The sequence below is a fragment of the Serinus canaria genome, chromosome 10 (genome assembly GCF_022539315.1).
Source record: "Serinus canaria isolate serCan28SL12 chromosome 10, serCan2020, whole genome shotgun sequence".
Lineage (NCBI taxonomy): Eukaryota > Metazoa > Chordata > Aves > Passeriformes > Fringillidae > Serinus > Serinus canaria.
Window position 1 is genome coordinate 1,668,839 of NC_066324.1, and position 17,222 is coordinate 1,686,060.

Sequence of the window (17,222 nt, forward strand, 5' to 3'; positions counted from 1 at the left end):
GCTAAAAGCAGTGGGAGAATGGCAGAAAGCAGTGCAGCCTCATGGTTTTCACCTTTAAAATTTTAAATTAAAGGGGATTCTCCCCTTTAAATAGGAAAAAGGGACTTGGAGAAAGGGATGAAGGGCTCTGGAGGTGAGGGTTATTCAAAATATGAAATTTGGTCCATCACTGAGGGATCATGTTATGGATTCTTAGCACTGGGCTGGTTATTGTAATCATCATTTAATCTTATTTATAATAAGGGCAGCTGGAAGTGTTTCAGTCAACAGGTTTGTGGTCATCTTGTGCAATTAAATCTGTATTTTATCATTTTTAAAAGCCCCAAAATTACTTTTTTTGGGGGTTGGTATTGCAGATGAAATAATAATAAAATAATAATAATAATAATAATATAATAATAATAATAATAATAATAATAATAATATAATAATAACAATAATACTAACAATAATAAATATATTATAAAATAAAATATAATATATAACCTAATTATTATTATATATAATATAATATATATATAATTAATGATTTCCTTAATACTATAATTAATATTTTCATTTACAAGCACAATTTAATTCAGAAATTGCATCCAAGATCTGCCCCACTGCTGCTATCATTTCATCCCAGTTTTAAGTGAATTTCAGGGAAAATTGGGATTTTTCCCGACCACAGAATTCTACAAATCCCAGGTTTAATCAAGGGAGCCCAGCTGCCCTTGGGAGCACCCTTGGAGGTATCAAAATGGGGGATTTTCAGGCAATTCCCTGGGGGAGAATCCTGAATTTTGGGAATCTGAGCTCATTGGGAATGACTGAATTTACAGTGAATGAATAAATAAATAAATAAATTTCCTGTAAATAAATTAATTATTGCAATAAATCGAGAGCAAAAAATCAGAGGGAAGGGAAGGAAAGGAAGGGAAGGAAAAACTGGGGAAAAAAAAAAATGTCTGGAATTTCTTACCTTCACTGCCAGGATTTTTCCACTACGGACATGGTAAGCCCTGGAAAAAATGGAATAATTTGAGATTTTATATAAAATTGCCCCTGTGAGGATGTGCAATATAAATACACTCACTTCACAGAAAAATGAGTTTTACCTCATGGATTTTCTGTAAATTCAATTTTATCCAGCATTTCTAAAGGGAAACTGAGGAAAACAAGGGATCACAAATATATTTATAAAAAAATATTTATATATATTTTCTATAAATTTAAAACAATATTTTTAAATATATTATATATATTTAATATTAAATATATATATAAATAATTAAAATATATTTCTATATATTTATATAAATATATATTAAGGGAACCACTTATAGGGTTTGTATCTTTATTTTTGATATAAAATACACCCACTGAAGGCTTTGATACAGCAGGAAAATTAACTAAAAATGGGAATTGAACAGATTCATTTAGGTTGACTCTCCAAAATTAAATCCAACCTTCAATCTTAGAGTCCAGCCTGGAATTTTTCCATTTTCCCATTTCCTTTCAACGGAATTGATTGAGATCATCAGCATTATTCAGAATTTTCATGGAAAATCAGGATTATCTCAGGCCCAGGGGTATTTTCAGAGCCAAGCAGCTTCACCAAATAAATGGAATTAAACCAGATTATGGCAAATCCTATCTCAGGACTTCAGGGCTCACAGAAAATCTCAGCAAAATTCAATTTCTGCATTTATTTGATGATCAAAGGGGGCACACAAAGAGAGAAGGAATTATTGGGGATGTCCACATGAACCCAAAATAATTTCCCAGGGTGTTCCAGCAGCAGTTTGTCTTAATTTCTGGGGAGAAACCCCCAAAATTGGCTATTTAACAGTGACTTGAATATTTCTAACCACAAAAACTGAGAAAATAAAGGAAGTTAAAGAAAAAAACCACTCCAAATCCAAAGTGATTTTGCATAAAAACAAAACCATTAAAGGTTTTCCTCTCCACTGGTTTTACTGCCTCACTCTGATTTATGGCCCCAACTTTAAAGAATTCCAATATTTTACCTCTCTGCACCTCCAGCAATCATTAGTGAAGAAGAAAAGCTTTGATAATTGGGGTTTTTCTGCATGTGAAATCACCCTCAGACAGGGCAAAAATGTCATTTAATCTTATCTAAAACCCTGAGGGCTCCCCTAATGTCTGGTAATGGCTCGGAAATTCCCAAAACTTCACCTGGATTTAGAGACTCCTGGATGAATGTTTGTGCAAGGGAGGGGCACCAGCTTTTAGGGGAAAAAAAACAGAGTTTGGCAAAGCACAGGGGGAAAAAAATCAGTGTAGGAAATGAGATTATCCATGGGAACTTGGAGAGAACAGGAGCTGGATCCAGGAATCCACAAATCCATGGATCCAGGAGCTCTGGGGATGAACCAACAGTGGGAAAACATCCTGGATTTAGGATGATTTCCCAGATTTCTGGGGAGGAAAGAAAGGATTTAGCAAGGCAGAGGGGGAAAATATCAGTGTAGGAAATGAGATTATCCATGGGAACTTGGATGGAGCTGAATCCAAGAGTGGGAAAAAACCCTGGGCTTGGGAAGAGCAGGAATAAGGATGGAGGGGTGGGAAGGGATGTTCCACACCTGCTGGGCTGCCTGGGACCCCACTGCACAGCTCAATTAGCTGCTGAGAAAAGCTGATCCTTTTTCCTCCTAATTTCTGGTAGCGGCTCAGAAATTCCTAAAAACTTCACCTGGATTTAGTAACTCCTGGATTAATATTTATGCAACTGACTGGCAATAGATTTTAGGGGAAAAAAAAACACAGTTTAACAAGGCAGAGGGGAAAAATATCAGTGTAGGAAATGAGATTATCCATGGGAACTTTGAGAGAACAGGAGCTGAGTCCATGGATCCAAGAGTGGGAAAGCACCCTGGGCTTGGGAAGAGCAGGAGCAGGGATGGAGGGGTGGGAAGGGATGCTCCACACCTGCTGGCCTGCCTGGGAGCCCAGTGCCCAGGTGATTGCTGCTGAGGAAAGCTGATCCCTTCTCCAGGGCAGCTCTCCCGTGGGCAGAGCAGAGGTGATGATTTAATGATGATGCTCCCCAGCTCACCCTGCAGGGCTGGGCTCAGGTTCCAGCCCAGGGCAGGGGCCTGGCTTGGTTTTCAGAGCCCTGCCAGCAGCAAGGGAACATTTAATTATGGCTGGGAGTGGATCACAAAGAGCAGGGAGGGCAGGAATCTGTTTACTCCAGGCTGATCCAGCATCTCAGCTGTCCTGGCCTTCCCTGCACAATACCTGCAAAGTGATTAATGGAGCTGGGCTGGCAGCTTTGGTTACACCCAGAGACACCCTACACCTCTGGGGGGCTTTAATTAACAGCCAAGGCTTCAGATTAGGCTGGAGCTGCTGCAGTCATCACCCCTTCCGAGGAAAAAGGGATTTTCTGGGATGTTCTGTGGGATTGGAAGGTGGAATTGAACGTTTTGGTTGCAGGCAGCCCTGCAAAAGCCTGGATTTAACACCTCTGTGCAGGTTCTGAGGGATGAACCACCAAAATCCTGCAGGACAACGAGCACAGCACGAGGAAAACCAGACTTTAGTCAGTCTATGGATGCCTGTGAGGGGATTAAACCAAAATTCCCACTCCAAGTCCCATCTCCCAGGTTTTGGTGCCACCTCCAGAAGTGCAGCAGCCAAGCCCACCAGTGCAGAACCAGGCAGAGAAAAGCAGCAAAGCCCCAAAGGTTCCTTCAGCAACTCGGGAACCTTCCAGGGAACACACTCAAAATCTTCCAGGATGGCAGGAAAATTCCTAAAACACAGCCAAACCCAGCTGCTCCACCCCTAAAAACCCCAAACCAGGGATGGGATTGAGCAGGGCCCTGCAGGGAGGAGCAGGGGATGCTCAGCACCAAGCTGGCTTCTGGGGGAATCTCCCTCTCCAAGCACAGAATCCTGAACAGTTTGGGGGGAAGGGACCTTAAATCCCACCCCATTCCATGGGCAGGGACCATCTCCTGGTGGGAGCCCTCCCAGTGACACAGAGCCTGCCCTGGCACCAGCCAGGCTGCCCAAGGCAAGGACAGAGACCCCAACACTGCCTGCCTGGAAAATCCCCATGTCCATCCCTCCTCCACCCTTCCAAGCCCCTGCACCCACCCCCAGAGCAGCTCCCAGGCAAGGCTGGCACAGTCTGGGCACACATTTCACTGAAATATTTCAAATATTTCACCCCCCTTGGCTGTAAAAACCCCATCCCAGGGACCTGCAGGGCCCCACAGGAGCCAAGTCCTTCAGCAGGACTTTGTCTCCTCCACTCTGCTCCCTCGGGGTGCCCTGGCCAAATCTGGGTTATTTTGGGGAAGGAATAAGAGAGCTGCTGTGGGAGCAGGCAGGGTGCTTGAGCAAAACCCTCCAGCTCAGGCCAGCTCGTGCTGGACTGCAGAGAGCATCCCTGGGGTCCCAGAAAATCCAAATCAATAGCAGGGAGAAGGGGAATGGGGCTCTGAGCAGCTCCTCAGCAGCTGCCCCAGCCCAGGCAGGAACTGTGGCTGTGCAGCAGAGCCAATCCACAGCTGGGAGCATCAGAAGGAGCTGGTTTGTGTTTTAAGGAAAAAAAAAAGGGGAACTTTGGAAATGAAACCCACATTGCCTGATCTGTTCTTCCTGAGGGACAGAGAACCAAGGAGGAAAGGCAGTGCCTTGGGCTCCCCATGGAATGAACCCCTGCCCACCCTAATATGGAATGCTAAACCCTGCACACACTGAACATGAGGAATTTCTACTCAACACAGAAGGAAAACAAACCCAACTTGAGAGAAAAAGCAGCAAATTCTTAACCAAGAGCTAATAAATTCCTAATAAATAGCTCAGATGGCAATGAAACACTTCTCTCTCTTTCAGTTTGCTCAACCCAACAATTTTCCCTCTTCCCTGTGAGGAATTTTCCCTAAAGCCCAGAGGGAGCTGCAGGATGCTGTGGCTGTGGGATAATTCCTTCCAGGGCAAACAAAGAACCACTTTAGGTTGCAACCTGCAGGCAACCTCAAGGGAAACACCAACTCTCAATTTTTTCCTGATTTTTAAATTGCAAACCCCTTGCCCAGGTGTGGGGACACAGCAATGGTCCCAGCACAAGCAGGGGCTGAGTTTGCCAAGAACCCCTGAGCTTTTTCCAGCAGCTTTTCCTATCAAACACAGCAACCTGTCACCAGGAACTGAGCTCTGTCTGATGCTAAACCTCAAATAAATGTAATCTCTAGCTGGAAGCCAAAGTTCATTGCATTTATTTTGTCATAAGGCTGGAACTGCAGGAGCCTGGAGCAGCACAGGATCTGCTCCCTCTGGCCACCAGGATAAATCCCTTGGTTCCTCCCCCACAACAACCAGGGAAACAATTTCTAATCAATAAGATATTCCTTGGCAAGCCTGCAGGATTCAAGGGAAAGCCATGACCTGTCTGCTGTGCCCGTGAGTCAGTCAGAAATATCACCAGCATCAGCAGATGTGACACAGTGATGGAGTGCCAGGGAGGCAGCAGAGCTGGGGCTGCAGGAGCCAGGGACACCTCGGGATGGAGGGACAGGAGCCAGGGAATGGCTGCCCAAGGGATGGGGTGCTGGGGAGAAATTCCTCCCCAGATGGAGACCCCTGCCCTCCCAGGGCCTGTCCCAGCTCTGCAGCTCCTCCTTTCCTGCCACCTGAGCTTCCCAGGCCGCAGAGGAAAACCACAAGTGAATGCTTTGGGTCCTCTCTCTGCCTTGTTTCCTTCACTCCTGGGGATGAAATCATCACCCAAGCTCTGCTAAAAGCAGCAAGGCATCATTGCCCCCCAAAGGCTGGGGACCCTGTCCATTCCCCAGGGCTTGCTCTCCCCAGGGAGGGCTGCAGAGGAAGCTCTGCACACCCACACCACCCCCAGAGCTCTCTGGGGCCATGGCAGAGGCTTTCCAAACAGAAACAAGAGCCTGAAGCTTCTCCTGGGGGGTCAGCAGTGGCCAGGAAAGCTGTGCCTGCAGCAAGCAGCACCTCCAGAAGTGAGGGCACAGGAGGAGCCAAACTGGACATCCACGAGGAACAGCCAAGGGCACAAAGCTGGGCCAGGGGAGGCAAAAGGAGCCCAGCCCCAGCAGAAGGAGCCCAGCCCCAGCAAAAGGAGCCCAGCCCCAGCAAAAGGAGCCCAGCCCCACCAGCTGCAAGCCCCACACAGCAAACCCCCCAACATTTGCTAATTTTTTCCTTTTTTCCCCTCTTTTTTCGGCCTGGTGCTGCCCCTGCCTGTGGTGCTGTGGCAGGGCAGTGACAGCAGTGTCACGTTCTCCCACGGCCATCTAAGGAAAGAAATTCAAATTGCTCCTAGGAAATAACCACTTTGCCAGTTGCTGCCTCCTGCAATAGCAAACACATTAGCCTGACTCTGTGGCTGTTAAATCAGGGAAGCCAAAGTGCAGAGCAGTTGGAAAAAGGAGCTTTTATGGGGCTGTGCTGGTTCACAGCACAACCTCCCCTCTCTGAAACGCCACCGCAGATGCTCCAGTGCTGATTGCAAAATGATTTGCTGGGGACGTGGCAAGCAAACAGCAAACAGGGGTGTCTGAATGCTCAGACTTGGGCAAAGGGCACAGCTGGCAGCAGAGGCTGCAGACAGGAGAGGCTGAGCAGCAATGGCTCACTTAACCCAGCTCAGGGATCAGAGCACAGGGAGAGAGGATCCCTGAGTGCTGGGACCTGCTCCTGCTCCCATCCGGCACCACTCAGGGGCTCCTCCCTCCCTCTGCAGCCAAACTCCCGGGGCAGCCTCCAGAACGGGATCTGTGCCCATCCCACTGCGGGGCACAACCCACCCTGAGAGACACCTGCCATGGAGACTGAGCTCCAGCAGAGGCAGGTGCCACCAGGTCACCCACACCAGCACCCAGTGCCACCAGGTCACCCACACCGGGTCACCCAGTGCCACCAGCATCCATACCAGGTCACCCACACCGGGTCACCCAGTGCCACCAGCACCCACACCAAGTCACCTAGAGCAGCTCCAGACACAGATTCACCTGCTGGATTAAATCTGCACCCAGAGCAGCCCCAGGCACAGGGCTGGACTCACCTGCTGGGTTTAATCTGGATTAAATCTGCACCCAGAGCAGCCCCAGGCACAGGGCTGGACTCACCTGCTGGGTTAATCTGGATTAAATCTGCACCCAGAGCAGCCCCAGGCACAGGGCTGGACTCACCTGCTGGGTTTAATCTGGATTAATCTGCACCCGAGCAGCCCCAGGCACAGGGCTGGACTCACCTGCTGGGTTTAATCTGGATTAAATCTGCACCCAGAGCAGCCCCAGGCACAGGGCTGGACTCACCTGCTGGGTTTGATCTGGATTTAATCTGCACCCAGAGCAGCCCCAGGCACAGGGCTGGACTCACCTGCTGGGTTTGATCTGGATTTAATCTGCACCCAGAGCAGCCCCAGGCACAGGGCTGGACTCACCTGCTGGGTTTGATCTGGATTTAATCTGCACCCAGAGCAGCCCCAGGCACAGGGCTGGACTCACCTGCTGGGTTTGATCTGGTGCAAGGACAAGAGGCAGCAGAGCAGCCCTGAGCTCTGGCTGCTGTGGGTTATCCCACGTGGCACAATGCCAGGGGTGAACCCATCCCAGTTTTAGGAAGGAAATACGAAGCAAGAGTGTGAGCCAAAACCTGCATCACCTCCTCTGGTGGAGGAGTTAAGATGCCAACATGAGGGGGGCTCACCTGGAGAAGGGAAGGATCAGGATCAGGGAGAGCTCAGAGCCTCTCCAGCACCTGAAGGGGCTCCAGGGGAGCTGGAGAGGGACTGGGGACGGGATGGAGGGACAGGACCCAGGGCATGGCTCCCACTACCAGAGGGCAGGGATGAATATTGGGACATTGGGATATTGGGAATTGGGAATTGCTCCCTGGGAGGGTGGCAGGCCCTGGGCTCTCACCCCAGCTCCCTCCCTGCTCACCAGCACCAGCTCCCATTTCCCACTCGCTCCATCTTCCCAGCTATGGACATCCACCACAAACAAAACAACTTTAATTTAAGAATCATCCAGTTTCTAATTAAACAGCCATAGGCAGCTGGCTGGATACATTTTAATCAGTTTCAATAAGGTATTGATTGGACGCTGAAGCTTAAAAATTAAAAGTAAAAAGATGACCGGGGAATTGTCCCATCTCAGCCCAACAGTAGAAGCCTCTGTAAATAACTCCTCTTTTAACCATCAGCTAAATGAACACTTCAATACTGCACTACAAAGTCTTCTGCAAAATTACTTTAACTAACAAGCAGAAATTTATCAGCTTCAGCCAAAATCAATGCTGAAATCAATTTGAACACTGGTTGTGTCTAAAGGGGCTCATTGGCAATTTAGGGAAATTACACCATGTAAATGCCTGTGCTTTAATTGAACAGTTTCATCAACTAGGCTGTGATTGCTGTCCATTCATTTATTTACTTTCACTGCAGCTCCCATTCTGCAGAGGAATGGGTTTTGTCAGGCTCCAAGGAGGCACTTTATCTTCATTTTATGCACTTTTGTGCAGAACAGATTTGATGGGGGGGCCACGGGCAGGGAGTGACCAGCAGGCACTGGTCAGTCTGCTCTAAACCCCACTGGAATCACACAAAATCCAGACACTTCCAACTCAGCCAGGCAGGGCTGGCCCAGCACCTTCAGGGGAGCTAAAAATAAATCCAGACCAGAGGAGCAGAAAATGAAAGCACAGGAAGGAGATCCAGGGAAATGCCTCCACAGGAATTAAGGGAGATGCAAAGTGAAGACTTCCAAGGGTCAAAGATGTGTTTGGATGCCCAAGGAGGCACTGAACCTGCCTGTGAGCCCTCCCTGATCCTGCCCGTGAGCCCTCCCTGACCCTGCCTGTGAGCCCTCCCTGACCCTGCCCGTGAGCCCTCCCTGACCCTGCCCGTGAGCCCTCCCTGACCCTGCCCGTGAGCCCTCCCTGATCCTGCCCGTGAGCCCTCCCTGACCCTGCCTGTGAGCCCTCCCTGAACCTGCCTGTGAGCCCTCCCTGACCCTGCCTGTGAGCCCTCCCTGACCCTGCCCGTGAGCCCTCCCTGACCCTGCCCGTGAGCCCTCCCTGAGCACCAGGCTGGGACAAGAACTGGGGAGAAAAGGTTGGCCCAGCCTTCCCTGGGAGCCCCCCAGCAGTGAAGCTGCCCAGTCCCAGCTCCAGCCCAGGCACTCCCACCCTTGTTTTTCTCTCTCCAGCCCACGGGGTTTGTGCTCCTGGGCTGGGATTTGGCTCATTTGTCCTTGGTGCCCAGCTGGAGCAGGAACTGTTTTGTCTCCCTGCTCTGGGCACAGAGCTCACCATCCCCTGATGTGAACCCAGACCCACCCACTAAAGCAGCACAGAACCTGGAAAACACAAAACCCAAAGCTGAGGGATCCCTGGGATGCCAGGGCTGCCCCAGCAGTGCCAGAGGATGCCCAGCTTTGCCCTGGGATGGATCCCAGGCTGTGGAGCAGCCCCAGCTGTCTCCCCCTCTTTCCATCCATGTGCTGATGGGGCACCCAGGGCTGGCTGAGGAGGGAGTCAGGGGCAGGGCAGATGCTGGAATGTTCCACCACGCTGCAGAATTGCTCAGGAAATTGCTCAGACAAATTAAGCTCCCTCATTTCTCCCTGCTTTCCAGGCTATCCAATTTTTCAGCGTGGGACATCAGCCACAGCCACTTCTCTCCCAATGACTCAACTTGCAAGTGAAGCCTTCTGCTCTCACAGCACTTGGCTGAGATGGGAACTGATGTTCCCATTCCTCCCCTCTCTCCCAGATCCTGGTAACTCCCAAATTAATTAGGGCATCATTGGGGCTTTATGGTTATTTTTCCTTTATGCTCCTGCTGCTGGAGACTCCAACAGAACCCAGAGAGCTACAAAACCTCACCATAAAATAAACCCCAGGAGGCTGTGCCCTGCCCTCAACAGAGTTCAGGACATCTCACTTCTCCTTCCTCCTTGAAAAACAAACACAAAAAACCCACAGAATAAGAACAAAATCAGGATAAACCCCTCATTTTGCTCCTGTGTAAAGGAAATAGTGATGCTTTAGACACACTGGGTGAGGAAGACCTGAGGAATTATTTGCCAGGGAGAAACATATTCTACTTTGGAACATTTAGGTTCAAAATATACAAAATTAAGGATTTGAGGTGTAAATAATGTAAAGAAGCTGCTTTAATTTAACTGGCTGGCACATCCAGAGGAAATCCTTCACCTGAGGAAAGATCTCCTCAGAGCAGGCTCTGCAGGCACTGCTGGAGCCCAAAGATGCAGCACAGAGCAGATCCTCCAAACACCTTCTGGGCTGACCACTGAGTGATTTGCTCCAAAAAACAAAAGCAATTTAAGCAAACCCGGAGATGTCCTGCCACATGGGCAGCTGAGCTTCAAAACCTGCACAAAACTGGGCTCAAATACTCCACAGCAGTGGCAATCAGAGGACACAAGTACCTGCAGCACCCCCAGGAGCTTTGCCACAGCAGATTTTACCCTTTTTTGGACAATCTTTACCCAAAGCAGGGCACACCCTGCCTGCTGAGCAGTGCTGGAAGAATCCCTGCTCTCTGCTGCAGTGTTCAACAGACACTTTGGGCTCCTTTTCTATTTTCTCACATATTTTTGAACATGCAAGCAACCAAAAAGCAGAGCTAATTAACTGGTTCTGCCATATCTAACAGGAGAATTTTTATCGTTCCTTAATTAAGCAAACAGCGGATCAAAAGGTAGGGGCAGAACAAGATGTCAAAGAACCATAAAATCCCTTCTTTTCAGAACAGGAAAAACATTTAGATTCAGCAAGTTCTCCCCAGAAATATTGCTATAAAGTATTGATTTTTCACCAGGCTCAATTGACTGAAAAGTTGTTTGTATAGCAATATTGGCCGAGCCAATATAGTGGAACAATTCTGCTCCACGCAGTAATCAAGTGTATTTCTAAAGTATAATTATACTGTCATAAAAATAAAGCTAAGACACCTCTTCTCCAAGCCATAAAGCACTCGCAGCTGTAAAGAACCCAAATAAATGAAATCCATTTGCTAACTAAGAAATTCCATGTTTTCCAACTAAACACAGGCTTGGGGAGAGAACCAGCCCACCTCCAGCCAGGGGGGAGCAGGAGGGCTGATCAATACTTCCATCTCAATAAACTATTCCAACAGAAGAGGTTTTTCCCTGGGAAAAAAGAGAGGCTGGGAGGTTTTTGCTCAGGTGCCGGAACAGCGGGAATATTTCACTGCCATCATGGGTAAGAGGCAGGATGAAGAGCTCAGGGAAGAGAGGGGGAATGAAAAATAAATAAATAAAATAAAAATAGAAGGGAAGGATAACAAAAAGACCCAAGGAAGGGCGTGGAGGGGCTGGCTGGGGAGCTGCAGATTGATCCCTCTCCTCCCCATGCCAGGAGCCAGGAGAGGGAAATGCCCAACTCTGCAATCCATGGCACTGACAGTGCCCCTTGATTCCCTGGAATGACCATCCCGGGCTGCTCCCCTGCCTGGGGCACTGCAGAGCCCGGGAGGGGCCCAGCGAGGGCCCCTCAGCCCCTGCTGGGCTGGGAATGCTCTGCCACACTGGGAGAACTGGGAACTGGGACTGAGGTGGTTCTGCCACAGGGCTGGAGCCCCTCTGCTCTGGAGGCAGGCTGGGAGAGCTGGGAATGTTCTCCTGGAGAAGGGAAGGATCCAGGGAATCCTCAGAGCCCCTAAAGGAGAGCTGGAGAGGGGCTGGGGACAAGGGATGGAGGGACAGCACTCAGGGAATGGCTTCAGAGTGGGAAAGGGGAGATTGAGATGGATCTGGGAAGGAATTCCCAGAGCAGCTGGGGCTGCCCCTGGATCCCTGGAGTGTCCCAGGCCAGGCTGGGCAGGGTTTGGAGCACCTGGGGCAGTGGGAGGTGTCCCTGCCATGGCAGGGGTGGGATGAGATAAACTGGAGGATTCCATGATAATCTGTCAAATACCCACACCCAAACCAGCCCCCATTCCCTGGAAAAGGCTGGGGTGACTCCTGACCTGGACACCCCAAAGTCCCTGCAGCTGCTGACTCCAAATAACAACGGGACAAAAAGGAACAGGAGCCACAGAAACACCTCCTGACACAGGAGGGGCTCCTGCCTCTCCAGGTGAGACTGTGCCTCCCCAGAGGGCAGGGAATTGTCACAGCCCCACTCCAGGCAGGGGATCCCAGCTGCAAACACAGCCTGGTGTCACACAGGGCTTTTATACAACCCCACACCCCCAGGAACACAGCCTGGTGTCACACAGCCTGGTGTCACACAGCCTGGTGTCACACAGCCTGGTGTCACACAGCCTGGTGTCACACAGGAACATGCAGCTCTTACCCCAATTCCCTTCTCTGCCTCTCCACCCAACACCAACCAGTCTGAGCTCTAAAGCTCAACATTCCCTCTCACATCTCTCCTAAAACCAGAAAATGACACCATTTCCTCAGGTCCTAGGAACGTCCTCCTCCAAGGAGAGATTTCTGCACCACCTTCCACCCCCAGGGCCAACCTGATTTTAAGAGTCCACCCAAGGCTGCATTTCCTCCTTGGAGGCTCTGGAAGTCCATTCCCATCCACCCCTCTGCCAGGAGCAGTTCTGCAATGCTGGCAGCCAATTAGAAACCAAACTAAATGAACTATGGCTTTTAAAACATTTTAGTGGGGCGGAAAAAATGTTAATATCAAAGTTAAAATGTCTAAGGTATAAACAAAAGCCTAATGGGATGCTGGGCTACTGTATATGGTAAACAGCTCTCTGGAGGAAACCTTCATTACTCCCTCAGGGCTTTCTGACAAAGTATGGATTTCTTAATTCCCACAGGAATATTTTTCATAGCCCACTGCAGACTATTAAGCCCCAGATATTACATTCTGTAGTTTAAACTTTGCACGATGCATAAGCAGGAGTTTTCTCAACAGGAAAGTCTGGTCTGTGCTATTTTAATTTTTACAGTATTAAAATTAACCCTGGCTGCAGGGCTGGAGCTTCTGCACCAAAATCTGGGGGGGTGATCAGGCTGGGAGGGAGGGAGGGAGAGCAGCAAAAGGGGGAGAGGGATCCTGCAGGGCAGGACACTGGGGCCACCACGTCCCACTGCTGTCACCCCCTGCGAGCCAGCAGGAATTCCAAACCCTGGAGGCCAACCTGGACATCCCAGACCCCACTTGAGAACCCTCAACTCGCTCCCAGAGAAGACTCCAAACCACGTTAAAACCAGAATTAAACACCCCAGAACGGTTTAAAGTTCACATCGTGACTTTTTTCCCCCCAGAGCAGCGAGGGCCTGCCCAGACCCCAAAATGCAAGGAGTAACAGCGCAGTGAAATCTGAATTTTGGGGCAGGTTTGAGATGAAACCCCCACTCAGTCACTGACTCACTCACTTGTAGACGGTGCCTCCGTTGCCGTGGCCGAGGATGTCTCGGTATCGAATGTCTTGTTCATTCATCTCCACAAGAAAGAAAGAAAAACAAAAGAGATGTCATGCCGGGGATGGAAATGTCAAGGAAAAGCAACTCCAGGCCATAAACAACAAGCAGTCTGGGTCATTTCAAGTTCAGCTGCAAGAACGAGAAGATCAATACAACATTTGCTGTCCAATTTATAAAAGACGATACCAAGGGACAAAGTGATGGAAAGTTTAATGACAATTTGTTTGCCTGGGTCATTTCATTAAAGTTTGATAAAAGGTGTCAAAATGGAATGATATAATATAGCTCAAGAGGGTCAGGGCACTGCTGCTGAGAGGAACAGGGGCTCCAGAGCAGCACATCAGCAGAGGCAAAGTTGGAGGTGAATGGGAACGAGCCTGGCAGCTGGAGAAGTTTGGGATTTATTCTGGAATCTCACAGCTGAGCCTCACTGACAGGCAGCTCTGGCACAGCTCCGTTTGTGTGGATGTTTTTTTATCCAAAGAAAAATCAGCCTGGAATCCCAATCCAAGTGATTTTCCTCGAGACACACAGCAAATCCTTTGCCTCGTTTTTTTCTGCTGGCTGGGAGAGCTCAGAGCCTGGGCTGACAAATCCCTGAATTTGGCACCTCGTTTTCTGGGGATCTGACAACAGCTTTAGACACTGGGGTGTGAAAGCACAGCTCAGCCTTCCCCTGCACCAGCAGAGTTACTCTGACTGGGCACCAATTAACAAATCCCATTAACGAGGTTCTTGCAGTGCACATTTATACTTTTAAATAAATATTTGGAATGGAATTCATTCCGGGCTGAAAGCAATTCCCTTCTCCAGAGTCCCCCCTTGCCTGATCATTTTAAGCAGAAAACGTTTGAGCAAATCCTGCTTTGAAAAGATCTTTTCCTAGGAAACCTGAACTCATTTTCAGTAATTACTTGCATTTTATGGGACACCAAGTGAAATATTTCACATGGCCTGGCCTGGCTGCTGAAAGATGTCATTTCTGTGTATTAACACAAGTGATGATAACAAGCTCAAATGTCCCAAAGAGTCAATACTCAGCATTTCTAATGAGCAGAAAGTGAAATATTTTATTGATTCAAAAGAAGTTGCAAGGACAGAAATGATTAATCCAAAATTGATGGTTTCTCACTACCTGAGCAAAAAATTGTGGTTTCTCACAGGGATGGGAACACCTGAGTTGAGACAACTCAAAATAGGAGGTGATGAATTTATTATTTATTTGGAATTAAACCTGGGCCAGGTTCCTTAGGGGGGCCCATTCCAAGACCAAGGTTTGTGATGGAAATGAACATTTATTCCACTACCAAAGCTCCCTGGCTTACTGCACTCATCAGGAAATGCAAACAGAAAGGGGGGGAGCTGTTCCTCATGGAGAAAAACAGCTCAGGAAAGGGATTTCAAATATGTCAACAACCCACAGGGCATCCCTCAAATAAAAATAATTCCTCTATGGCTGCAGACTTGGGACTTGGAAGGAGTTTTGCTCTTCCAAGCTGGAGCAGCTGAATCCTCCAGCCTTGGAGTAAACACCCCCTGCATTCCCAGAAACACCCTGGAGGAAACCCAGGGAACCCACACACCCAACAATCCATTGGTGGTTTTGCATCCTGCTGGGGGAAAGAAGAGAATTTTTGGAGGTTCCTCAAGAAAGGAACAAGGAGCTGAAATTGGAATTTATGTAAATTATTAAAATCGAAATGTCCAATTAATCCTGATGAAATCAGGGTGGGCTTTTTGTGAATTATTAAGAGCCAAATGCCCAATTGAGCCTGATGAAATAAGGATGGGTTTTTTAATAAATAAATAGCCAAATTCCCAACGAATCCTGATGAAATCAGGGTGGGTTTCTCTGAATTACTAAGAACCAAATTCCCAATGAATCCTGATAAAAATCAGGGTGGGTTTTATGAATTATTAAGAGCCAAATTCCCAGTGAATCCTGGTGAAATCAGGGCGGGTTTATGAACTATTAAGAGCCAAATTCCCAGTGAATTCTGATGAAGCCAGGGTGGGATTTTGTAAATAAATAACCAAATTCCCAACGAATCCTGGAGAAGCCAGGGTGGGTTTTTGTGAATTATTAAGAACCAAATTCCCAATGAATCCTGATGAAAACCAGGGTGGGTTTTTGTGAATTATTAAGAGCCAAATTCCCAATGAATCCTGGAGAAGCCAGGGTGGGTTTTGTGAATTATTAAGAGCCAAATTCCCAGTGAATCCTGGTGAAATCAGGGTGGGTTTTTGTGAACTATTAAGAGCCAAATTCCCAGTGAATCCTGGTGAAGCCAGGGTGGGATTTTTGTAAATAAATAAGAGCCAAATTCCCAGTGAATCCTGGAGAAGCCAGGGTGGGATTTTATAAATAAATAACCAAATTCCCAGTGAATCCTGGAGAAGCCAGGGTGGGATTTTATAAATAAATAACCAAATTCCCAGCGAATCCTGGAGAAGCCAGGGTGGGTTCCTGAGAATTCCTGAGAGGCAGGAGCAGCCCAGGAGCAGCCCAGGAGCAGCCCTGGCAGGTCCCCTCTGCAGAGCTCCTTATGAACTGGTGACACTCTATCAATGCTGAATCAATGGGTGGCATTTACCCTGAGTGACAGAAAAGAAATAAATATTTATGTCACATCACCTCTGTCAATGAGGCTGGGCAGAAAGCTATTTCTGGCCTGTCAATATTTGATTATCTTGAAGAATCACGGCCCCTTCTTTTAATGATTAATATGAATTCCTTATTAAAGCCAAATGGAAACTACTGGGGGAATATCATTAGGGAGGCCTCAAAGCAGAAACTGCCAAAAAATAATCAAAAATAATGACCCAGGCCAGGCTTAAGTAATGGTCAAGTGTGACTTAATCCCCCCAGAATGAACAAAAGTTCAAGTTTCACCCAAAAACCCACAGCCACTTGTGGGTCTGTGACCAAAATTCTGCAGAACTCCACTGAAATCTCATTTCCTCTCAACAAAAAGCAGATTAGCTCCCGTCAGGCTGACTAAAAAGGAGCATTAAAACCGAATTATTTATTTCTATTTGCTGGGTTCTAGTAATACTTTTAATACCAGAAGAAGAGGTACTTAATCCTTATTTTTTTTTAAAATGGGGTTTAAATATAAAACTTCATTTTTTAATTTTTTAGTGGGTTTTAAGTAGCAACTCCAATACCATAAGAAGCACCTAATTTTTAATTTTTTTAGTGAGTTTAATTTACATTTTTAATATCAAAAGAAGAGGCACTTAATCCTTATTTTCTTTTGATTTTTTTTCAGTGAGTTTAAGTAACATTTTTAATACCATCAGAAGAAGTTTGGTTTTAAAATTTGAACCCCCAGGGACCAACCTGTGAATTGCAGGGCACACCAACCCCTTGTTCTCTGCAGTTTAGAACAAATAAAATGCCAAATTCAGGCAGCCACAGGGAGATCTCTCTCACATTTTGTGGTTTTAGTGGAAAATAAATCACTTTGGAATAAATCAGGAACACCAGAGAAAGCACCAGCCTGATTTGCAAGTTCAGCCACCTGCTGCTGCTGCTCCCAGAACCTCAGGGCACCAAGGGAAATACTTTATTCACCTGGGAATTCTGAAATATTTAAAAAAGTTTTAAAATATCAGGAATATCATATAAATAATATTTTTTTTTTTTTAAATATCAGGGATTTGAGAACACTGAACTCAGCCTAAATCCCCATTTCCAGCTGTGTCCAGGGACTCAACAGCACAGGGCTCAGGTTTTGGAGGGAAAAGACTCTCAATTCTGGTGGGGGAAAAAACTCATTTTTGGTG

The 17,222-nt window shown here is 47.5% G+C and overlaps 1 protein-coding gene across 6 annotated transcripts in view; it reads right to left on the reverse strand.

Moving 5' to 3' along the window:
- MAP2K5 (mitogen-activated protein kinase kinase 5) overlaps positions 1-17,222 on the reverse strand; it is a 117,882-nt gene that overhangs the window by 77,068 nt on the left and 23,592 nt on the right. For all 6 annotated transcript variants that reach the window (XR_007778376.1, XM_050978253.1, XM_030228224.2 and 3 more), the window contains exons 8-9: positions 13,386-13,450; positions 965-1,004 (exon numbers count right to left, since the gene is read on the reverse strand). Coding sequence is in view for 5 of the 6 variants with exons in the window: in XM_050978253.1 (XP_050834210.1) it covers positions 965-1,004; positions 13,386-13,450 (105 nt within the window). In the remaining variant the exon portion in view is untranslated. The remainder of the gene's footprint in view (positions 1-964; positions 1,005-13,385; positions 13,451-17,222) is intronic.